The 26,220-nt window shown below is 35.0% G+C and overlaps 1 protein-coding gene across 3 annotated transcripts in view; it reads left to right on the top strand.

Annotated features, from left to right (window-relative positions):
* Nucleotides 1-26,220, top strand: part of LOC109068543 (neural cell adhesion molecule 2-like) — a 454,473-nt gene that overhangs the window by 394,025 nt on the left and 34,228 nt on the right. For all 3 annotated transcript variants that reach the window (XM_042748064.1, XM_042748026.1, XM_042748126.1), the window contains exons 6-13: nt 3,674-3,791; nt 6,623-6,792; nt 10,419-10,564; nt 16,768-16,918; nt 21,036-21,223; nt 21,596-21,692; nt 24,040-24,213; nt 25,991-26,110. In XM_042748064.1, the coding sequence (XP_042603998.1) occupies nt 3,674-3,791; nt 6,623-6,792; nt 10,419-10,564; nt 16,768-16,918; nt 21,036-21,223; nt 21,596-21,692; nt 24,040-24,213; nt 25,991-26,110 (1,164 nt within the window). The remainder of the gene's footprint in view (nt 1-3,673; nt 3,792-6,622; nt 6,793-10,418; nt 10,565-16,767; nt 16,919-21,035; nt 21,224-21,595; nt 21,693-24,039; nt 24,214-25,990; nt 26,111-26,220) is intronic.

The following is a 26,220-nucleotide window of genomic DNA, read 5'->3' on the forward strand; positions in this document are numbered from 1 at the left end:
GGGCACCAGTCTCTCGAAACTGGTCTCTAATGTACTCAGAGCTCCTAGCTCGGTGCCCTGAAGTGGAGGACCGGCAGGAAACGACTTAACTAACTGCTCGCTGGAGACTGCTGTGCCCTGGAACACTGGCAGGGTTAGCAGACCGATCTCCTGAGGGCTCTGAGGAGAGATGGACACCATGTAATGCGGTGCACCCTGCTCTTCCCCAGTAGGGGCCACCCTCAGCGATCCTTGATTGTCAGGACCGCTTCGTCGAGGGCTTCCTTGACTGAAGCACAACCCTCAGATCGGGCATCACCTTGGAAGCCCCCGACTGAGAGATCCGCCAACCTCTGTCCCATTGTGGGGGAGTACGAGAGGCGACGCTCAGCTTCTGAACTTCCCTATATGAGGAGGTGGTACACAGCCGGGGCTGCTCCTGCCCAGCAGCCCCCAGAGCTAGAGAACGGCGAGGCAGAAACTGCTGGAATGCTGCCACCTGTTTACGAGCCTCCTGGTATCTGTCTGTGAATCAGAAGTCAGCTATAGTGTTTGGAGCCTCTGAAATCAGATGAGCAGAATGTGTCTGCAGATTTGTCAATGGGGAATATGTTACTAACTAAAGCACGCTAGCTAAACTAACATTAATTAATAAACATGTATATTGTACTAAAAGCTAACTTTTAAAAATGTACGTAGCAGTTGCTAACTAAGTTACCAGTTAGAAGTTTATCAAGATATCTAGACTAATTTTACAACATAAACCCACTCAAATATATCCACTACAACACTTAACATTAAGCTTTGGTAAATAGCTTATTTAAAATGTTTCTGTAAATTCTTCCTTACTTTCTTCTGAAATAAATCTCTGTGGACGCTGTGATCGCGCACTGACTGAAGGCTGCTAAAGCGGAACAAACAGCTCGAAACAACACCGGGCTATAAATACAGTTTGAGAGAAATCATACAACACTGAACCAATTTTAATGTTATGATCTGAAAAAAAAAATGTTATTTAAATGGTTTTATGTATTTATACTAACCTTCGCCTGATGTACTGTAAATCTCTCAGAAAATCAGCGAGTGCAATAGCGAAACAGCTGAAGTGGGAATAAACGGCTCGAAATAACTTAATGCTAGAAATAATGATAAAAAAAAAAAAATATTTACAACATCAAACAATGTTTAATGTTATGTTCTGAAAAAAATTTATTTAAATGGTTTTATGTATTTATACTAACCTTCGTCTGAGGTAAATCTCTCAGAAATCACCGGACGCGGTCAACCAGTAGCCACTCACTGCAGTACACAAGCTCTCCTGTCAGTGCGCCCTGTGCAAATTCAAAGAACAGCTGCGAGGGGAGGGGTAAGAACAGTGAGTCGATTCTGAAAAGATTTGATTCAAGGGCGTCAAGAATTGCAAGTCTCATGTGAATCAGCTCTAAATGCGAGGCCTGGATTGTCAGTGCGTGATATATTACTGTTCATTACCTCTATTACCAAACAACAACAAACCCCGAGATACAGCACTACCGCGAATAGTGTGGATTTTATTTTATTATTCTCACTCAAATTTTGCAATTCTGTTGAAAAGACTCAATTAGATTCATTCAGTTCGGATTAATTTAAACAAGCCTACAGATTTAAAAAGACTGGGCAATTAATTTTTTACCGATAAACACCCCGAAAAAACAAGAAAGCTGCTTGCTCCCTTAATTACGACATTAACCATGGTACATAAAAAAAAAAAAATTATGATTATTGTACTCACCATGGGAAGTCGTGGCCTAGTGATTAGAGAGTTTGACTTCTAACCCTAAGGTTGTGGGTTCGAGTCTCGGGCCGGCAATACCACGACTGAGGTGCCCTTGAGCAAGGCACGGAACCCCCAACTGTTCCCTGGGCGTCGCAGCATAAATGCCCATTTTAGTTTGAACATGAAAAGACCAGCACTATAAGTTTGAACTGGTCTCTTCAGGCTGGTTTATGTTGGTTAGCACGGATGTTATCATTGACATTTTAACCAGCAAATCCTTTCATGCAGGTCTGATAAAGCTGGTTGACCTGCAAGTTAAGCTGATTTAACAGTCCAGCACCAACACACAAGCTTCCAAAACACAATTACAATAACCACCTCTGTTCATTTCCCATCAAAAAATTAATAGATGTGTTCATTTAGTTAACGCTTATCAGTCTAATTTTGAATTAGACAACTGACCAATGTCAGTTCACTAAATGTTCATATTGTGGGTTCAATACAACAGGCTTCTTTAATAGCTTAAGCAGCAATACTTAGGTTGACCAGCATGGCTATGAGCACATATATTAAGTATAAACCAGCGTTTGTGCAATTCTGAGCCTTTTGTTTTCAGCCAGAATTGTTCACATAACTGGGCAATTGCTTGAGAAGTGCCTGGTCTTTGTTTGCTTGTCTCTGTTTCTTCTAACTGTCCTTTACATCTGTGTACATGGAAGCATTTACGGTGATGATTAGCATGCAGACATGCACTAGCGTGCTCTTTTTGTGCCCTCAACCCTGACTTTCACCATCAGAGGATTGGTTTGAGCGCAGACAGGGGTCAAATCGCCATCTTCTGTCCGTGTCTGTTGGATCCTTTAAAAGGAAATGTCACCGAGATAGAGGGCGTCTCATTTGCATTGTCCTTCACTGATATGCATCACCCAAAAAAAAAAAAAAGCTAGTCATTTCAACCTCTTTGAACTCGGGCGAATACTAACGGGGAGCAAATCACAGTGCCAAATAATGATTCTGCTCAAGGTGGGCTGCCAGAGACATTGTTGAGGTCTGTTTTATTCTCTTAGAGCATTGAATCAGATGGATTCAGTCCGTCAGACTGACATAATACAAAATTGTTTTTGAAACTCTAGGTTAGAAGAGGCCTAACAACACCGCATGCAAAAATGAAAATTCTGACATCATTTACTCACCCTCATGTCTTTCCAAACCTGTATGACTGACTTTCTTTTGTGGAACATAAAATAAGATATTTTGAAGACTGTTGGAAACCAAGCTGCTTTGGTTACCAAGGACTTTCAATGTATGAACAAAAAAATGCTTGGATGTTTTTCAAGTTATCTTCTTTAATGTTCCTTTTTGTAATATCTCCTTGACACTTTTCTGATTTTACACAATAATGGTTTTAAATGATCTTTTGGGGTATTTTCACAGACAAATTTAATTTGTAATTAATTAGATTAATTAATCGCCACATCATGTAATTAGATTAAAAATGTTATTGATTGAGAGCCCTTATATATACACACACACACACACACACACACACACATGCATACAAAAACACATATAAAAAATATAAAATATAAAAAAAAAAAAATTTAAAAAATAAAAAGCACAAAAAAAAAAGTTACAAAAAACAAAGATGCATTTCACTAGCATCCTTCTCATGATATTTCATATACATGTATTCAGACATGTCAGTTTATAATCACATATAAAGTGAAAGACAGATAAAAGACATGTGATGACAATCTGTGCAGACCGATTGGTCAAGTGATCCATATTAATAGTGTTGGAGTTTGGATGTTAGATAATAGTGAGTGTAATCCAAACATACTGTAACACATGCAAGCATCTAACTTTACTTGTATTGAAAGAGACATAGAAACACATGTTAAGCATGCATGATTAACTGTCTGTCTGCTGTTGTTTCAGTTCCTCCAGTTCTGTCAGTGCCTCAACAGTCCTTCAATGCCACTGCCGACTATCAGGAGTCAGTGACTTTCACCTGCATCACGTCCGGCTCCCCTGACCCTCAGGTGACCTGGTACTGGTGGGTAACAGTAACGTTTGTCAAGAGACATTCTGAATGTTGCTACGTGGTCCTAAAAGCTACAAACCCTGAAGATCCAGCGATGTGTTAGTGCAGCATGTAGGGCGCTGGACATCACTGCTAGTATATAGGGCACAGTGTCCTCAATTCATCTATTCTATCTGTATGCAAATGGCAGCAGGTCTGTGGCGTCAGGCCGTGAAGAGTTGATGTGTGCTTTGATCAGATGTTCAAAGCCTTCCATGATAACTGAGGTGAGGGCCGGAAACGTTCAAACTCTGAAATCTTTCTATTGTGTGAAGGAGTGTAGCAAAACTGAAAAAAAAAAAAAAGAAAAAAAAAACAAAAAAAAACTGAACTGAAAAAAAAAAGGAAAAAAAAAAAAATCTTGTATTGAACTGTTCTATAAAATCAATATAAAAATGCATTCTAATAGGGTACATCATGCATTCAATCGTCATGCATGGTATTGCTAAACTATATAATATAAATAAAAGAGGGTAATTTTTCCGCTTATATCTTTAATTTTAGGAGTGTATGAATGCATTCTAATAGGGTACATCATGCATTCAATCGTCATGCATTTATGTTCATCAGCATCTGCATCAGTGCAAGATGATGTACCGGTCTGGGCCCAATGAATGTGTTAAATCAGCAGCCGTAATAAAGACATCTGTGTTTCTCATGGGTGGAATTGAATCAGGGTGAACGTGAAGGTCCAGAGGTCTTCAGTGGGAGGGATGTTATAATGTCTTAAACCATCAGTCTGAATATTACAAGCGCAAAGTGCAGAATAATTACAGTTTTCACCAGTTTAAACCCGTGAAAGATTGGCACGATAGTTTTCTAAATTCCTGACATTTAAGTGCATTAAATCGGAGGTATTTTTGCAGAATAAAGTTCTCTTTAATTGATTGAAGGTATAAAGATACTGTGTAGTTTCACAAATTAAGATGTAAGCAAGGCTTTTAAAATGCTGTTCAATTTATCAGACAGGAAGTTTCAATTAATTATTATTAATTTGATTAATATGATTATTGAGTTTTATAGAATTCAGTGCAGTTAACATTGATGCAATGTTTAATCATAATTATTATTAGATATTTATCATTATATATGAAATATAATTAATTTCCCTATATTGCAATACACACTTATTTGTAAATTGAAATATATCAAAAATAAACATCACCAGTTGGTTATTAAAAAAAAATAAAAATAAACTGCATTTCCTAAAATAAGATAAAATCTATATTTGATATATATGTTTTTATTTGTGTTTTTACCATAAAATTACTTAATATTATTAATATTATTTATTCGATAAATAAGCGTTAAGTAATATTCTAATCCCGCAATTCAGTGCAATAAACAATGATATAGTAAAAAGCTATTTTATTTAAAAAAATATATGTATTTTGTATGTATTATTGTGACCATTATATGACTTAATATTGTTATTAATAGTATTAATCAGATTAATAAACATCCATACTTTACTTACATCTATATTCTAAACCATTTAAACAAAATATCATACTTGTCATCATTATTTCCAACCATAAATTAGTTGTTGCTTACATCTGTTCTGTATCCCCTTTAAACAAAAGTTCAGTCAGAAAAGATGATCACATCAACTTTTACTAGCTATTTAAATTATATTAAGATATTATATCTACACAACTATAAAATTAGATGCATGAGTTCCTCTGCTTCACGACTGCTCCGTTTAGCTTGTTAAAGTCTAATTGGGTCCTGTGTGTTCCTTTGTTTTTCCTTATAGCCCAGCGACTAATTGTGTCTCTGAACAGAGAGCTGTGTTCACTGCACTTAATTGTGGCCTTGTTATTGTGATTGAAATGTTAGCAACATGGATCTTCATTTCTATAGTTACTGCTCTTTTGTCTCTGCACTTTTTGTAGTTTAAACTCAAAAACTCTTAGTTTAACTAAGAAGCAGATTTATTTTAATTAATTATTTTATTCAGCAAGGATGCATTGAATTTATAACAATTGTAATATTGCAAAAGATTTCCATTTCAAATATAATTTCTTTTGAACTTTCTATTCATCAAAGAATTCTGAAAAATCATAACCAGGGTTTCTACAAAAATATGATTTTTGGATATGATTGGGACTGTTTTCAACATTGATGATAATCAGAAATGTTTCTTGAGCAGCTTGACACTGAAGACTGGAGTAATGATGCTGAAAATTCAGCTTTGATCACATGAATACATTACATTTTACATTATATTTACATTGCTAGTTATTTTGATTTGTAATAATATTTCACAATATTACTGTTATTATAGCATTTTTATTCAGATAAATGCAGACTTTGTAAGTGAAAAAGAGTCTTTTTCAAAAAACACTAAAACGACTTGAATTTGTTCACATGGTCAAAATATTTATTACATTAGACATGTAATATTTATATTTAACATATGTATTTATACTTATACTGTATATATATATATATATATATATATATATATATATATATATATATATATATATATATATATATATATATATATATATATAACAATTAGAAGTGTACAGTATATACAGTATAATTATAATTTGTTACCATTAAACTACTACTATCATAATACAAGATGTTTTCCTCCCTTAAGAGTCATGTAGAATTTCTGCAGTCATATAGAATTTGCTAATTAATTACTGTGTGGATAGATGATTTTTTTTTCCTTCCAAATCAATTTGTACACACTAATTAAATTGGGACGTTCACTGAGTAAGAGTAATAATTCTATATTATGTTTAATCAGTTACAGATGTGTTTTCAGCAATGATGGTTTGTTTCCACAGGAAGGGTCATGTGATCGAGCGATCAGAGCAGTATGTGTTAAGCACGCTGGATGGGGGCAAAAGCACGCTGACCATTAAAAACATCCGGCAGGGGGACGGAGGGCCGTACACTTGCCACGCGAGCAACAAGGCCGGGAGCTCCGAGAGTCAGCTCTTCCTCAAAGTGTTCGGTGAGGAAACATTTGGATCTTTTATACATTTGTTAATTTTTTATAAGGTGTTTTTGTTATAGAATTTCAGAGGAAGTCTTTCCTCATGATGGCGGTACAGAAGATTCTTCTTTTCTATTTCCATTTAGTTGCTTTTCACTCAGATTCTCTTGAAGAAAATGAAGCGATGCATCTTTGGTCATGCCGGCAGTGCAGTAAATGTGTCGCTATCTCAAAATTAATTTCAGAGAAATGAAAGACTGTTCATTTATCATGAAAAACTCCAGCAAGTTATTTATAGGACCTGCATTTAGTTATTGTTTTCATGAAGCTGCTGTGCATATTCACAAACTGATTATTCTGATTGGACCTCCTGTCTTCTGCATGGAAATGTATGGAGATGTATTCACCGCCACCACAATCCTCCAGACACATATGATGCTCTAATTGGATGGGAGTTTTGTTTTGTAAAACATGGAGCAGGACACAGTTGTAACTTGTGATGTTTTTAGTGCGTGACATTTACTCACAGGAGAGACAGGAAAAAACACAAACCAGATAACAAAACACAAACAGCCAAGCAGGATGAAGATGCTAGATATTAGTGCATCACTCGAAAACTGATTAAAACGCAGCCTGTGTGTGGAATAAATATTTATCAGAGGGAATAAAAGTATAGATTAAAATACTGAATCATTTTTATATAGATTAAACAAATAGGCCGTCTGTCAAATTCAGCAATACAGTCAGTTAATAAATACTGACATATATAACAATGCAATTGTATGATATAAATAATAATTATATTTAATTATTAAATATTATTATTAATAATTATTAAGCAATAATAATAATAACAACAATAATCAATAAAGTAAATATTATTATTATTATTATTATTATTAATAATAATAATAATAATAATAATAATAATAAGAATAATAATAATAATAATAAATATATTATTACTTCATGTATTTTTATTGAATATTAATTTTAATCCTATATTTGATATAACTATATTAAATATGATTAAATAATATTCAATATAAATAAATGGCAGGTCAGTGTTTTAGGATTATTTAAGTACTATTATAGTTTTTTTATTAATTTGCTTTTATTTTTTTTACTCTGTTTTAATTTTAATTTTGTGCATTTGTGTTTTTCTTTTTTTTCAGTTTAAATATTACTATTTATGTTTAATTTATTTTTAATTCAGTTTTAGTTTTGGTTCAGTTATTTATTTATTTCTGTTTTTTTTTTTTTTTTTTTTTTTTAATGCTTCAACTTAAATTTATTTCAATTAGTTTGCAAGGCAACATTTCTATTAATTTTTTAAAGTAATATCTGTATTTTTAATTTTATTTCAATTAACAAAATGTTAGTTTTGATTAACAATAATAGCTTTGGTTTTGGTTATATGTCTTCTTCATTGCCCATAATTATTTTTCAATAGTATGTATGTATGTATTTATTTATTTTGGCATATTATATTTCATGATTTTATTTTTTATTTTTTTTTAATGGGTTTCCATTTATTGTGTATACACAACATAAAGTTTTGAATGATTTGGTCATGATAGTTAAATCAATTAAAAAAATAATTTATTTAAAACTGAAATTGTTTAATATCAAAGCTTTTCAGCACTACTTTTTATTGCACATTCAAAGGCTGCATATTGAGAGCTAACAACCTATTAGCTGAGTCTTGTATAAAGAGCAAATAGTGCATCCAATCAAGTTTGGAGTTGTTAGTAGATGTGAGTAACAACTAGCTTTAAATGTCTGCTCTTTACAGTGACGGCAATGACAGCGAGTTTCTCTGACCAGAGTTGAGGGTTCATATGGTGCTTAGTTGTCAAGTGTTGATGAAGCTGGTGTTTTGTGTGAGTGTGAGTCTGCTTGACCTCGCTGTCACTAGTCCTTGTGTTTACAGCATGTCATCTGTCATCTGAATGCTGTCGCCGCTTTCAGGAGAGCATGTTGAGAAGAAGAGCACAACATATGAGCATCAGTTCACTGTCAGGAGTTTCAAGTTCAGTCATTCTGCTACGCCATACAATATCAATACATAATGATGCATTTTCCCCATCTTCCAAATCCAAGGATGGGTCAGATTGGTTAATTTAACCCAATCCTGTCAAATTTTGTAAACTGCACCAGGCAACCACTGTGTGTACACAATATGTCCCTTTTAAATAAATTATTTTTGCCTCATTGAAGACCAAATCATTCAAATTTCAAAGCATAATATAATAAATGTTTGAACTGGAAATCCAATAGCAATGAAAAACTGGAAATACAAAAATATATAATAAATATGAAAATAATGAGCATTCAGGGTTTGACAGCTATTTATGGGCCATAAATAAACACTAATATCATGGTTATAATCATGAAACTATTAAAAACATTTTTGTAATTGAAATAAAATACAAAATATAAATATTACTTTAATATTACTTTTGAAACAATAAACATATATGTTGTCTTAACTGACAGTTGAAGCACTAAAGAAATACATTTCTGAAAAATATAACTAAAATTATAATGAAAATTTTCAAAAAAATTAAAACTAATTAAATTACAATATTATACAAATAATACTAAACAATATATAGTGCTTAACAGATTTATTAGACCACCACCCAGTAGTGTTTCTAATGGTAAAATAATTATTGTTAGGATTTATTTGATTAATAGATTCAAAGATAAGACAGCATTTCTTCAAATGCAAGTCTTTGGGAACAACTAGAAAATATTTGGAAGTGAATAACAACAGCGACGGTGGAAAAGTACATAAAAACCATCCCAGCAAGAGTGCAAGCTGTTATCAAGGCCAATGGAGACCATACAAGATAAAAATAAAATATGGTTTTAGTTTTTTGGCTATTATGTGAGAATAAAGACATAATATTTCAATTTGTTATTTGCCTTATAAATGGCAATACGATTTTTAGATTTAAATGGGTTTTTGACAGACCCCTAAAATATATTTTTGAAAGATATTTTCTTAAACATATTTGTTTTATCTCTTTATTATGACAGGTGGTCTAATTAGTTTGTTAAGCACTGTATATATCAGAACACCTTAGCAATGCTTTGGCAACCTCTTTTGCCGAGTTTCTTCAGTGCAAATGCTGCTTGAGTTTTCATCAGCAATACAACACTGACGTTTCCTGGAGTGTTTCCAGACTTGCGCATCTTCTGTGCTGTGTTTGTCTTTGCTGGAGTGTGTGTATGTGGCACACACACGCTGCAGCTTCTGGGCGTTTCTGCTTCGTCTCCTGCTACAAATAACTCCTTGATCTCTGTAGACGCTGTTCAAAGGCTCACACTGGGAAGAGCTGTGTCTGTTGGGTTTCATTCATTCCAGCATGGATTTATTCACCGGTGCTCTGTGTGATTCTCTTAAAGAGAACAGGAGCAGCTATTCTGCATGAAACTCACTGTGGGTTTGTTTGCCCTCGACTCCACTGGTGTTTAGGGGAAACTTAGTAAGACACATAGAGCAGCTTATCTGGGACACACACACACACACGCACACATACACACACACACACACACGCACACACACACACACACACACACACACTTCTAATAGGGTTTTGTTGTCTGTCTGTCTCTCTGTCTATCTGTCTGTTCAGTCCAGCCTCACATCACTCAGCTGAGGAACGTGACAGCGGTGGAGGGAAGCGCTGCTATGATAGCCTGTACAGCTGAGGGAGAACCACTGCCTGAGATCTCATGGAGGAGAGCCAGTGATGGACAGACGTTCACAGATGGAGATAAGGTAAAAAACACATACAAATAACCAAAAAATGGGAACTGATGGGACTGAACTGTCTGAAACAATTCTTCGCCTGAGCAACACAGATCTACAAGTTACTCAATCAAAACTCACTTTCGGACATCCGGCAGTCACTCTGACTCAAAATGAGCCAATATGCGGGCTTATATGATCATTATGATGAATGAACTCATTTAATGAATTCAAACAGTTCAGACTTAGACTGAAGAACTGATGAGCTGCTGAAATGAAAGTTGTTGTGGTTTCTCATGGTTTACGTAAAAAGATGAGCTGATGAGGAATAGTTTATTCACTATATATATATTTTTGACATTTTTGGGTACTTCAATAATATAACTGCATATGCACAATGAGATGCATTTTGTGTTGTTTTTTTGACACTCGAAGTGCCGGTAGCCATTGACATGCATTTTATGAATCACCAAGGACCACGATTTCAGCAAAAAATCGTGTCTACTGTTCTGAAGGAAAAAAGGTCATCTACTTCTTGGATGGCCTGATGGTGAGAAAATTAACAGCAAATTTTCATTTTGGGCTGAATTATGCCTTTAAAAGGGAAGTTCAGCTAAAAACTAAAACTCTGGGCCCAATTCCCCTAGTTTAACGATGGGACTATTCTCTTAATGAGTAATGGGTGTTTTCTGGGCATAACGTGCAATAAACCAATCAGAGTTTCATCTCCCATCCCCTAGCCAGTTGCACTTGCGCCATGGCAGGTTCGCTATTTACATGGCGGAATGTAATTTTCCATTTTTAAAAATGTTTGTGTGCTGCTGCGGATCCCTGTGTGTAATAAGCAAAGTGTATGCGCATATATTACTAACTCGCTCTTTAAATAACAAAAAATAAATAAATATTGCGCCAGACTGGTTTGAGTTGGACTATAGCGCAGTCTATTTTCAGTTCCTGAAAATAGTAACGCGCCAATAATGCTCCTGAACACAACCCTTTTTTTAGACCAGCACGCCCATGGGCACACAAATGGCTGCAAATGAAATTGCAATGTTTAAACAACGTGGTGCAGGACAGGAAAATGAGAACTGCTTCAGGCTGAAACTAGCAAAAACACTTGCGCCATGCTTTGCGCTGCATTGTGCCGGGTGTATGATAGGGCCCTCTGTCATAATTTACTCACTCTCATGTTGTTCTAAGCCTAAGTGCGGTATTGATGCAATACAGTGATCGTGTAGCTCTTCCAGTTTAATAATCATTAGCATAAGCAGCATTTCTAATGATTTCATCATCACAGGAAACATGACAGCTCCTCAAAGTCTTGTTCAGCATTGTGTATATAATCACTCATGTTTAGTCGTCTGTTTTGGCCACGCCTCCCGTTTCCACTCATTTCCCTCCAGTAGAACAGCATCCTGTAATTGCGCTTGATGATGGACAAACACTGTACAGCTGGAGTCTGATACGCATGAGAACGTCATTCTATCTATCTATCTATCTATCTATCTATCTATCTATCTATCTATCTATCTATCTATCTGTCTATCTATCTATCTAAATATCTATCTATCTATCTATCTATCTATCTATCTATCTATCTATCTATCTATCTAAATAATAATGATCCCATTAGATAAATACAAAAACACTTCATTGACTTGCCGCAAATCGATCAAGGAGATGAAATTTATGCATAACTTTAAAAATAGATAAAGAAGAAGTTGTTCGGATGGCAACCGGAAGATTGTTCCAGAGTGTAAAACCAACAATTACAAAGGCTTGATCGCCATGGGGTTTTAATCTGGACCTAGGAATTGATATAGATCCTAAAAATCTGGATCTGAGTGGTCTCACTGATTTGTGTGTTTGCAACAACTCAGTGAGGTAGGGTGGTGCAAGATTATGAAGTGCTTTAAAAACAGTGTTAAAATTTTGTATTCCACTTGACTGTCTGTCAATTTGCACCTCTTTTCTCTCTAAGTGTGCTGTGGCTCTGTCATCTCGCAGAGATCTCAGTAGCATATCAAACAGTCAGGAAGCATCTACCCAAGGGATAGAGACAGCACACACACACACACACACACACACACACACACACACACACACACACACACACACACACACACAGATAGAGACAGTGTGTGTCTGCGGTTTCTATTCATCACTGCTCGGTTTCTGGTATCTGCTTACAGAGCAGTTCTCCGATATAATTTGTATTTGGAGGTCATAACACCACATAATGAGAAATATGTTTCCGGCAACTGCTTTTATTCGTTTATTAGATCTGTTCAGTCAGAAAGGTGGATACATTGTTGTTTTTCTGCAGGGATGTTTGTTATGGATTCTATAGTTTATATTCATGTGCTTGTGTTCACACACACCTTTGGTTTTATATTTGTGAATATGTGTTTTTGAATTAAAAAATATGTGTTGTGCTGTTTAATCAATAAGTCCACTAGTAGTAGTGCTTATAGCATACACTCACTGTAAAACATCCTAGCAACCACAGGGTATCAATACCCACTCATAACACCCTAGTAACCATATAGATAGCCCCTTGAAGACATTTAGAATAACCTAGCAACCAACTTTCAACACCTTAGCAATTATTTAGAACACTTTAGTAACCACACAGATATCCCCTTGCAGACACCTACAATAGAACACCCTAGCAACTGCATAGCAACCCACTATAAAGACACTCATAACCTAGCAACCACATATCAGCGCCCAGCAACCACTTAGAATGCCTTAATTATGTAGATGTTCCGTAGCAAACATCTACAACACACACACACATAGCAACACAATGAAGTCTACTCATAACACCCTAGCAACCGCATAGCAATTCAAGTTTATTTATTTGTATAGCGCTTTTTACGATACAAATCATTGAAAAGCAACTTTACAGAAAATTAAGTTTCAACTATATTTAGGAGTAGCTTATCGGTGGTGACTGTCAGTTTATGTGCATACGGCAGAAATGTTAAGAAAAAATCAATAAAAAACAGACGATTAACACTATTAACAGCAATTATGCAATCAAACTTATAGCAAAATGTGGTAGTTCTGTATGTTGTCTCTGGGCTAGCATCATCTGAGGTCCTCTAAGGGGTTGGCATCATCTCTTTTCAGGTGTTCTGGATCCAGACTGGAGCTTGTGTAAATCCTAGTTACCACAATAGAGAAAATACAGAAAAAAAATAAAAACAAATAGAGACATAATTAGCGTAGCTGCTGTTCCAGCCAAGTAAAATTAATTAGTTTAACCCAAGCTAAAGAATAATAATGCGCATTTGATCAGATATAACTGCAGTCCAAAATTATGAGATGCAATATTTGAATGCTTGGCCAAAGAGGTGTGTTTTTAATCTAGATTTAAACAGAGAAAGTGTTTCTGAACACCGAACATTATCAGGAAGGCTATTCCAGAGTTTGGGAGCCAAATGCGAAAAAGCTCTACCTCCTTTAGTGGACTTTACTATCCTAGGTACTATCAAAAGTCCAGCATTTTGTGACCTTAGGGAGCGTGATGGATTGTAGTGTGGTAGAAGACTAGTCAGGTATGCAGGAGTTAAACCATTAAGGGCCTTATAAGTAAGTAATAATATTTTGTAACTGATACGGAACTTAATAGGTAGCCAGTGCAGAGACTGTAAAATTGGGGGTAATATGATCATATTTTCTTGACCTGGTAAGGACTCTAGCCGCTGCATTTTGGGACTACCTGTAGCTTGTTTATTGAGGATGCAGGACAACCACCCAGCAGTGCATTACAATACTCCAGTCTAGAGGTCATGAATGCATGAACTAGCTTTTCTGCATCAGAAACAGATAACATGTTTCGTAGCTTGGCAATGTTTCTAAGATGTAAGAATGCTGTTTTTGTAACATGGGAAATATGATTTTCAAAAGACAAGTTACTGTCTAATATAACAGCCAGATTGTTGACTGTAGAGGAAGTAACAGTACATCTGTCTAATAGAAAATTGTAATCTACAAGATTCTGTGTAATGTTTTTTGGTCCAATAAGTAATATCTCTGTCTTATCTGAATTTAATAGGAGAAAATTATTGGTCATCCAATCTTTTACATTTTTTAACACACTCTGTTAGCTTAGATAATTTAGAAGTTTCATCTGGTCTCGTTGAGATATAGAGTTGAGTATATCATCAGCATAACAGTGGAAACTAATCCTGTATTTTCTAATGATATTACCAAGGGGCAACATGTATATTGAAAATAGCAGAGGACCTAGGACAGATCCTTGAGGCACTGCATATTTTACTGGTGATAAATGAGATGACTCCCCATTTAAATAAACAAAGTGGTAGCGATCGGACAGGTAGCATCTAAACCATCTTAAAGCATGCCCTTGGATACCTGTATAGTTTTGTAATCTATCCATGAGTATGTCGTGATCTATGGTCAATGCTCCTGTAACCACCCACAACACACAGGCAAACTCCACTCATATTTCTTCAGTCATTGTGTATTCATGTGTGTACACATGTGAATGTGTTTGCGTCATGTTCTCCAGTCCCAGGTGCTACAGTTCTTACTGTCCGTGTAAACATTAATCTCATGCATTAGTGTGAAGGAAGGAAAGCCTTCGGGTCATCTGCTAGCATACAAAAATGGCCCCTGTCAAATAAAACACACAGCTGCTGCAGGACTGTCATGCGGTTAAGCTTGCACTGCACTCTAGACTCCAAGGCATCAAGCTGAGGGTGGACACATATCGATTTTTCAGGGAAGGCGAAGAACACTGATCATTAAAGTGGGCGTTTGGGGACGGGCTCCATCTAATCCCCTTATATTCAAAGTTCCTTATCTCACCACGAGCACAAATAGCGTGACCACATTACAGTCAGAAAGTGCTGCACCACAGACATCTATTCTCATTGTAGCTCTTTTGCTCTTGTGTAACCATGTATAACCTACTCAGTTTGCTATTTGCCTCGGATTGCTAATATGATTATTTCTGGGTTAATGTAGTTAACTTAATATACAATGTTCCTCAACAATATTCCTCATTTTCATTCAGTTTAACCTCATTAACCTCAATTATCATCACTCTGCAATCACTCATACACCCTAGCAACTACTCAGAACACCTTAGTAACCATACTGTATGCCCTGACATACCCCAAAACACCCTAGCAACCACATAGTAACAACTAATTGGAACACTCTAGTAACCATATAGATGTGCCCTAGCAAACACCAAGAATGAATGAATGAATAAATGAATGAATAAATAAAACAGTGTTGTATAGGAAATATTGAGGACTTTTTACCAATAAAACCAAAGCCCCTTTCACACTGCACGTCGGACCCGGCAAATTGCCGGAACATTGCCGGGTCGACTTCTGTGTGAAAGCAAACACGTCCCGGGATTGATTCCGGGATTGAACCCAGGTCGGGGACCTAGTAACATTGCCGGGTTCAGTCCCGGAACGAGCGCTGTGTGAACAAAAGCCAGATCTAATGCCGTGTCGTAGTGATGACGCGCGTTATCGAGCGACTCTTTTAGCATGTTTTGAAGGCAGATCAACGTTCGCGACGAAAAAATATGTGCAAACTGTAACGAAGCAGAGATCAGTTAGTTCCTTACTTTCCGCGCTGAAGCTGAGATTGTTCGCCAGCTTCATTGAAAGGTAACTGCCTAGCGTTTTCATTTACATTACACGTCACACCCTGATATCACGTGTCTTTACGGGACCTTTACGGGTTGTGTGTGAACGCACGCACATATTCCGGGTAATCACTGGCAGTGTGAAAATGCAAAATCTAGCGACCCGGGTACAAATGCCGGGACACATTACCCGTGTATTTGCCGGAATCGCAGTGTGAAAGGGGCTCAAGAGATGTGTTTTTTCTCATTTTTTAAAGGAAACTTAAGCAGTTTTGGGGCTTGAATTGAGGAACTGATTAAATTAAAAAAATAAGAAGGAGAAGAAGAAGAAAAGGCGGCTACCTATTTATTTCACAGACTTTTGAGAATCAACTTAAAATAAATGAGAACATTTCACTAATCGTATTAAATTCATTGTGTCATAGATTCATTTAGGAGATTTCACATGACTTATTCAGGTAGTACCATTAAAAAAAAATCAAGCCTGAAAAACTACTCAAAAATATTATTGTTACCATATTTTTTAAGTAAATAGCTCGTTCCATTTTTTACAGTGCAGTGGCTAATGTGGATTGTTGTGCTTGTGTTGGTTTAGAGTCAGGATGGCCGTGTGGAAGTGCGAGGACGCAATGGAAAATCCATGCTGACTATCAGTGGGGTTCGACTATCAGACTGGGGCCGATTCGACTGTGAAGCTCTCAGCAGGATCGGAGGCCATCAGAAGAGCATGTTCCTGGATATCGAGTGTAAGATGCCCAAAAAAAAGTCACATGCACACATTTGCACCAAAGTTGCAACTAAAAATATACCTTAGTATCTTTACACAGTTTGTCTGTGGCCTTTCCAGTGCGTCTTGTTCTCTGCTGACCGTGATAATTATTGTACACCACATTTTTTCTTTAATAGCCTAAAAAAAAAAAAAAAAAAAAAAAAAAAAACCTTCAACGGCAGGGTCATAGCTGGGGTTTGCGGGGCTCCGATGCTGCTTTGTAAGGATGCTGAGGCGACGTTAGAATCCATGTGCAGTGTTTTAATGAAATCCACAGCAAACAAATCCAAAACAGCAGACAGTGATTCAGAAACGTGAGGCAGGCAGGGGTACATACACAGATAGGCAGTCCAATCCAGGCAACAAAACAGTGGGCAATCCAAAAGGCAGAAAACAGGGTAACCAGGCAAAGATCATTCACAAGAAGGCAAACAATGGGAATGGGAATGGGAATGGGAATGGGAATGGGAATAACACTCGGTAAGGCAGACAGGCTGGCAATACTTTGCGAAGTAACCGTGGCTAAGGCCATGCTTAAATGTCCACCAAACAGGAAATGACAGGTGAAGCAGAGGGAGCGGCACACAGTCAGTACTCGTGCGAGGGCTCCCTCTGCTGGTGTGGCGTTACAAGGTTGTACCTGTAGGACCTCTTTGAAATTGTGTAAATAGAACAAATAATGAAATAGAACAAAGACACGAATTAAACAATAATTTAGCAATAAAGTTTATGCAGGTTTGTAGTTGTTCAGGTACAGAAACTGAATAATCAAATCTAAAATATCATTGCATATTCTTCACTGTATTAAATACACATTGATTCTTGTTGCAACTACTAAGTAATTCAGTCAAGAGCAGTGAGTGATTTTCTCTCTCTTTTTTTTTTTTTGATTAACATTAAGGACACCAACAGCAGCTAGTAAATTAGGCACAGTCCCTTTAAGACTCAATGAATATATTGAATATAATGATACACATCTGATTTCTTTCTCAACTGTTTAAATTCACTTAAGACATAACTAACTGTTTTGAAGATTCTTACCAAGACAGGTATTTTGACACAATTTTGTATGTATTTGTCCTTTCAAGCGCAAGAAGAAGCAAAACTCAATTTGGTGTTCTCTGTCTGAAATGCGGCTCTCTGTATGCTTACCGAAATTAGTGCAAGTGCTCAATTCATTCTCTTGTTTTTATTGCCTTGAATTTTTCGTCTGCATTTCATTCATTAGGTCATTTCAACATTGGACATTTATGTCAATGCAGCAAATGCGACTACAGCATCACAATTGGACAAATGCGATGAGATGCTAATAAAGGTCCCTGTGTCCATGAATGCATGCTGCTGACCTTGACATCAGTGCACGGAGGGACCATCTTCATGTCATATGCTTAGTGTGGAGGTTCACGCCAGCTTGTAAAAAAGAACGTTGTGAATGAGGAGGCAGCCGAGCATTACCAGCCTCTAATGAACTTATTTATTTAGTATAATCACTCGTCTCTGTGCTGCTCCTCAGATGTGACGGACGGCCCAGCATCAATCACTGTAATGGAACCCTTCTAGTTGGGTAAAACAGGAATAATACCGCATGAATGCAGATTCTCTCTGTGTTTAAAACTGAAGCTCTCTGAAATTTTAGCTATGTGAAAAAGGCAGACTCGTGTCTGTTTACTGTAGACACATCTGACACATAATGGAGTTAGATTGGTCCAAATAATCACTCCCCAGTGCATTAACATACATGGAAAGAAATTCAAGCTACAGCGTTGCATGTTCAGGCTGGTGTCATTATATATCTTACAGTTTTCATTAATATGTTGAATTTGTTTTTATTTTTCTATGTTCTATTTTTATTTCAATTTTTGGTAAAGTTTTAATAATACCAGTAAAGTAATTTAGTTGTGTGTTTTTGCCATTTTTATTAGTTATTATTATCTCTATACAGTTCTATTAATTTTTATGTAAGTATTAGTTTCAGCTGTATTACAGTTTTTTTTTTTTTTTTTTTTTTTTTTTTTTCAATTGCTAACAAGCATTCACAAATACTTAAAGTATTTTTTCTAAACTCTTAACACAGCAACACACCTGCATCACACAATTAGCCAAATAGTAAATTTTCTGGCCAAAACCACATTTTGTCAAATAAATACAAACTCTACATTTCAAAATGCTGAATACATTTTTCTACATATACTACCTCTATCAAAACACAGCAAACCCAATTCAAAATAGAGTCATTTGGACAAAACATTAGAACTACTTTTCTATCCAATAGGAACATACAGTATAGTCAATCATAGCACAGTGACTGTCAAAATACTAAGAGTTGATGGCTTTACTTTATAGAATGTACAATAGAAAAAAAATAGGGTCCCCATGCAGAAATGCAGTTGGAATCTTGATTAAAATTGCTCTCCAGTGGTGGGGGTTGGATGTGGATGGTGCCCCATGGTAGCTGATGTCAGTGATCAACAAAAATTACAACATACATGGCCTTTGGTTACTATGCAAGCTTGTTTCCATCACAGGATAAAACGGTAATTGTGAACTTTTTATCTCACAATTTGGACTTCTATTCTTGGAATTGCGAGTTTACATCTTGCAATTCAGACTTTATCAGAATTGTGAGATGAATTCACAATTGCAAGAAATAAAAGTCAGAACTGTAAGATGAAACAAAATCACAATAACCCGTTACCCTTTATATTCCATGGCAGAAATAAGCTTTCATACGTTCCACAAACAAACAAACAAACATAAAAATGCAGAGTCCAGCACACACTCTTACCCCTCCCTTACCTCTTCTTCTCCCTTACCTACTGTATCTTCTTCTGATCTAACTATTCCTCTCCCTCCTCCAACTATTCCTCTCCCTCTCCCAGGCATTATTTTTTCTCTCTCTCTGATTCTTTGTGGTGTTCTGCATCCACAAAACCAATTCAAAGAGGTATTTTTTACTCTATGCTCATGTAATTTTTTCAATACTTTTGAGCTGCTGTTGTTGCAGAATTAGCGCTTAAGCATTTGTAAAAAAAAATAAATAAAAAAAAAAAAAAACAGATAAGAAATCTATGATTTTGGTATGGGGTAAGTTTATGTAAAAATAAAATTTAAGCATTTTAGAAATGTGTTAATTTACTGAATATTGTGTGAAAACAACATGAATTGTGTTAAAGGTATGGTCACAACAGACTGATGTTGTGCTAATCTACAAAATTGACAAAAAAATGTTACCAAATAAAAAAAAAAATAATGTTAGCAATTGAAAAAAAAAAACAACTAACATACATGGAAATAAATTCAAGCAACAGTCGCATGTAATAAAGGCCATTGTTATTTTAGTATCATTTTAGTATAATTTTACATTTGCATTTACATTCATTCATTGCATTTATTCATTTAGCAAACACTTTTATCCAAAGGAACTTAAATGAGCAATACAACAAGCAAATACAGCAGTACTTTTATAGTTTTAATAATATTTTGCATTCATATTTAGAATTTTAATTTTGTATTATTTTGTTCTAGCTTTTATTTTTATATTTTCAAATTTAGTTTTCATTTTAGGTAAAGTTTTAGTAATTTGTGGTTTAATAACCCTGGTTATTATGCTTGTGTTGAAGCCCTGATGGAAGACATTTGAAAGGGCCTTTATTTTTACTTGCATAACAAGCTTGTAATTGCTGCTTTTATTTGGTTTCTAACTGGTCTAAGCTGGTTTACACTGAAAAAAAAAAAAAAAAAAATATTAGTGCTTACTCAAAAAAATTCACAAGAAATACTGTAGCATGTGACAATGAAATAAGTGTGACTTTTTAAAATAGAAAGCAGTGTTGGGGAAAGTTACTTTTAAAAGTAATGCATTACAATATTGCGTTACTTCCTATAAAAGTAACTGATGACGTTACTTGGTTACTTTTTATTTAAAGTAGTGTGTTACAGTAATCTTTGTTTTAATTGGTTTTATTTAACTGTTTTACAGTGTTGATGGTCGATCCGCTTGACTTCTGGCTGGTAGATTACCTAGGACCTTCTAACATGGTCCAAAAATCTGATTTTCCAGTTTCATTTTGCTCATTCTGTTTGTCTTTTATTAGATGCACCGAAGTTCCAGACCAATCAAACCATCTTCTACTCATGGGAGGGAAACCCAGTGAACATCAGCTGCGATGTGAAGTCCAACCCTGCAGCGACCATGCTGTGGAGACGAGACCGTTTTACCATCTCTAGTCAAGGGACCAGCAACATCCGCATTCACACCACAGAGGACCGATCGCTTTTAGAGGTTCAGCAACTTTGCAATAATGCACTTTTAGTAGTTTATTTACATTGCACATTACGTATGTTTGTTTTTGATTTTAATTAGAGTTTTATTTATTCATTAATTTATTTTTAATTTTGCATGGTCTTTCTGGTGAAGCAGGTTGACCAGGGAAATCTTTATGGTTAAACTAATGAATAAACAACAGCATCCAAAACAAAAGGTGCTGGTTAACAGTGATGTTCCTCTTGTTGAACCCAGTAAAAATTTATTAAACGTACACATGAACTGCTAGTGTATATAGTTCCACATGGTTTTACTGCTAAAAAGTCCCTTGCAATATTCTTGCACTCATTTTCTCATTCTCCTGACCTTTGGGTTTGTTTTTATCCACAGGTCACTCCAGTGTCAGACAGGGATTTTGGACGCTACAACTGCACAGCCAGAAACAACATTGGTGCTCGATATCAAGAGTTTATATTAGCACAGGCAGGTATGTGTTTACCAGTAATACCAATAAGTCCAGCATCAGATTAAAATACACATTTTCACTTTTTAAAACTGGTCTTTTAAAAGATATTTACAGTTTTGTTTGAAGAACTTAGTTGGCAGTAAAACAAGTTTTTCATTGTGTTGCCTTCTTGAGCATGGATACATGTTTTGACCTTTTGTAATATTTATGTATGAGTCCCTCAGTTGTCCTGAGTTTGAAAAGATGGATCTCAAAATCATACAGTCACTGTTGGCAAGGGTTCAGATATGCAGATGATGCTGGGAAACCAAAGAACCTGCAGGAGATGGAGGATGTTTTAGAAGAATAACAGGCAGTTTAACTGTTCAGGACAAACAAGGGACTCGTGAACAACTATCACAAAACATAAAAACAGTCGTGGATCATCCAGGAAATGACACACAGTATTAAGATTTAAAGGTGCTGTATGTATGTATGTATGTATGTATGTATGTATGTATGTATGTCCCTTATAAACCACGATTGTCCCATCTTTTCCTTTTCTGAAGTTGACAATAGTTGTAAGAAATGTTTTTGTATCCTTTAAATACACTAACATTCTTATTGCAAGAAAACTGGACATTTCAAAACAATGTTCCCACAACATTTTTATAACATAAATTTGTTAACTGGGTTATTACATATTGTTTGCAAGCTTTTCATGTTGATTTTAGGGATGTTTTTGGATGCAGATGAAGCCTCATCTTATTTTCTCTGTTCTTGTGATTGACTCATATAATATCTGAGTGCATTTGGTTTGAGACAAGGTGACATGCTGACCTGAGAAGCTGGTTTGTGTTTGATTTAAACCTGTTGTCATATGCTAAGCATTGATGTATTATTTAAATTTTCCATAACAATATGTCCTTCCCATCTGGCCACTGCTAATTTAACTGAAGCTAATCTTCTGTAGTGCCATGTGATTTACTAGAGAGCTCACTAATATACTAGAGTAGTATCCCATTTACTGTAGAGCTGCTTAATATGCCATGAAGAGCTGCAGTTCACTTCAGAGAGGACTTCATCGAGCCCAAGAGAATACACACACACAAACACGCTCAAAAACTCACACGTGCACACACATGGTTGCAAAGTATGAGTTACAAATATTATAAATATTTAATTTTAATATATATATATATATATATATATATATATATATATATATATATATATATATATATATATATATATATATATATATATATATATATATATATATATATATATATACACGTGTGTGTTTGTGTGTGTGTGTGTGTGTTTTCAGGATCTATTTCATATCTCATTTATTTAAATGCCATTTTCTGAAAGCAGATGAAATATCCCTACTTTTTCCATTGCTTTAAATATAGTATTACTGTTAATTGCTGAGCAGGTTTTTTTTTTATTATTTATTTATTTATTTATTTTTTGACATTTTATGGGCCTTTTAAGCATCTCCATTTACATGCACAGAGTGTTTTATTAAATATTTTGTTAAATAAACAAAATGCCAGCTACTGAGTTGTTGATCACGTAACACTTAACAGGAATGTTTTCTTTCAGGTCTGTCACTTTTAATATATGCTAATATGCAGATGTGTGCATATTTAATAAAGTGATGCATAAGTTGCATTATTTTGAAAATTTAATGGGAAAAGAAACTTTGATCACAGAAATAAATGACATTTTACAATAATAGAAAGCAGATATTTAAAAATGTAATAATATTTCAAAATTTTACTGTTATTTTTTATCAAATAAATGCTGCCTTGGTGAACAGAAGAAGCTTTTGAACAGTAGTGTATCTTTTAATCTGGCAGAGTTTCAGGAAAAAAACATTGAAGCTCCTCCCTAAACATAAACCTTAAATATGACAGAAATGGCCTTACAGAAGAGACTGAAGCATTTACTCTTACCTGATGAATATCTTTCATGACGAGAGTAATTGTTCTTCAACAGGAAGCTGAACTGCAGCCCTCTTCCTGTTGAACGATGGCACCGAAGCGCTCTTAGCTCTTGTCACTCACTAACACGGCAGCACAAATGATGATGCATTCTGAGTTTCTCCAGTCCACAGTTTTTCTGATGCTCTGTCATCTGTTTATTTCGCATTCCCGCTTTATCACAGGATGAAAAGTCTGTCGGCCTCTTTATTTCACACAAAATGAATGAAGCTGCCAGTCACACGCACTTTACCATCTACAATACAGATAAACAGCTGAGCTATGAAGGTGTAGACTATGTTCAGTATAAAGTTCTAGTGTATAAACTGACGTTTTAGCATATCTCAAGCAAATATTCATTCATGTTTATTTAAAATCATCATCTTTGTGTTTCTTCACAGATGTCCCATCGCACCCATACTCCGTTCGGCTGTCCGCTGTCTCCCAACGTCTCGCAACCGTCACCTTCATGAAGCCCGACTCTCACGGCGGCGTCCCCATCAGCTATTACATCATCAACTATAAAGACACAAGCTCACAGGACTGGAGGACAGTGAGATCACATGGAGTTCAGAGTGAGTGTATATATATATTATTATTATGCACATGGAGTTCAGAGTGAGTATATATGTATTATTTTTATTATTATTATTATTATTATTTTTTTTTTTTTTTAAATGCTAGGACACATTTGTCAACTCTTAGGTCGCATTTTTAAAACTCTTCACACAGTGAGCACAACAGCAGTATATGTGAGCTAAACTGTGGATCATTTATCATTGGTTTACATACTTAGGATTATTAATATTATTTATTTATTTATTTATTTACTGTAATGTAAACATGGACTGTGTAATATATATTGTAGTGAATTATAAGCAGCAGATAATATCATCCTTGTTTTGTAAAGAGATTTTACAGAAGAAATCTTTGTATAATTCTACCTGTTGTTTTTTAGGTCATTGATTTATGAGTGACAAAGTGTGTTTGTTGGGTGTACACAATTAATGAGATTAACAAAGACCAAAGACTCACACCCAGTATTTACTGTAAATATGATTCTTGATATAATTTAGAAATTATTAAGGCAATTACTGTATGTGACTCAGATGTGTGGTCTCAAACTCTAATTTAGAGTACTTAAATTACATCCACATACTCGTTGTGGATTTTTTCATTAAGAACTCAGTGTTCTTTGACTAAGTACTATGAGCACGCTCATTGAGCCGGTTCATTTTTATTAGTGCTTTAAATGAATGAATACAATCATTGGCCAAGGTATCAGATTTGATAAAATTAGTACTTTAATGTAAAATACATATTCAGTGTTAGATATATTGACTTATAAGAATATAAAAAAAAATTTTTTTTAGAATTATTACAGCCTCTTGATGAGGATTTAGCATTAAAAACCTAATATGTTAAACTGGATATATCAGCAAGACATCCAGATTTGCTAGTGTTATTTTAGTTTTATTTATATATGGTTAACCTGTTTAATATTTTGAGTTAAAGCTTTCACTTTTTTTTTTTTTTTCAGTTTATTATTATTTTAGCTTAAACACTAGTAATTTTGTTATGTACTTTTGTAGTTTTTATTAGTTGTTATTATATGTTTTTATTTAGCTTTCATTTGATTTTATTTCAGTTTTAATTTTAGTAATTTTAGTAATTCAGTTTAAACTTATTTCATTTCAGTTTTTCATCTTGTATTTATGTTTAATTTTATTGCAGCATAATTAAAATGATCATGCATGAGTTATGTGTGGTAATGGTATGTGTGTTTGTCATTTGCATTTTTATATACATATTTTTTAATATTTATATTAACTTTAATTTTATTACAGTTTTACTTTTAGTAATTGTAGTACTTTAGGTTAAACATATTAGTTAACTTATTTTTGTTTATGCTGTTCATCTAATATTTATTGCAGCTTAATTTCCATGAATGAAAATGATTTTAATAGTTTTAGTTTTAATTAACAATTACACTGGCACTAATCAATATACAGTTCATGGAGTTTTCAATAGATATTTAACTACTGACACTTGCTATTGTGTTATTGCTAATGCTGTTAGCTCCTTTATAATAAATGTCTTGTGATTTCGATCATCCATCTTTACTTTGGATAAAAGTGGCTGCTAAATGAATAAATGTAAATGTAAAATTCAAGATAAATCTCTAAAATAGAAAAAAAAATATGGTATAAAAATATGGTAAGTTCACATTTTACACCCAGTATATTCTGTAAATGTGACGTGTGCATACATTTCAAAATTATTGAGTTTCTTTCTTTCTTTCTTTCTTTCTTTCTTTCTTTCTTTCTTTCTTTCTTTCTTTCTTTCTCTCAGCTACAGTAGTTCTTGCTAACCTGGAGCCCAACACAACGTATGAGGTGCGTGTGGCAGCCATCAATGGAAAGGGTCAGGGTGATTTCAGCCACACGGAAACCTTCCAGACGTTACCCATCCGTGAGTAATGTATTTCACCGTCTCTCAAGTCAAGTCAAGTCTGCTTTATTGTCAATTCTTCCACATGTACAGTACATACATACAGAGAATTGAAATTGCTTTACTCTCAG

Source organism: Cyprinus carpio, chromosome A1 (genome assembly GCF_018340385.1).
Source record: "Cyprinus carpio isolate SPL01 chromosome A1, ASM1834038v1, whole genome shotgun sequence".
NCBI lineage: Eukaryota > Metazoa > Chordata > Actinopteri > Cypriniformes > Cyprinidae > Cyprinus > Cyprinus carpio.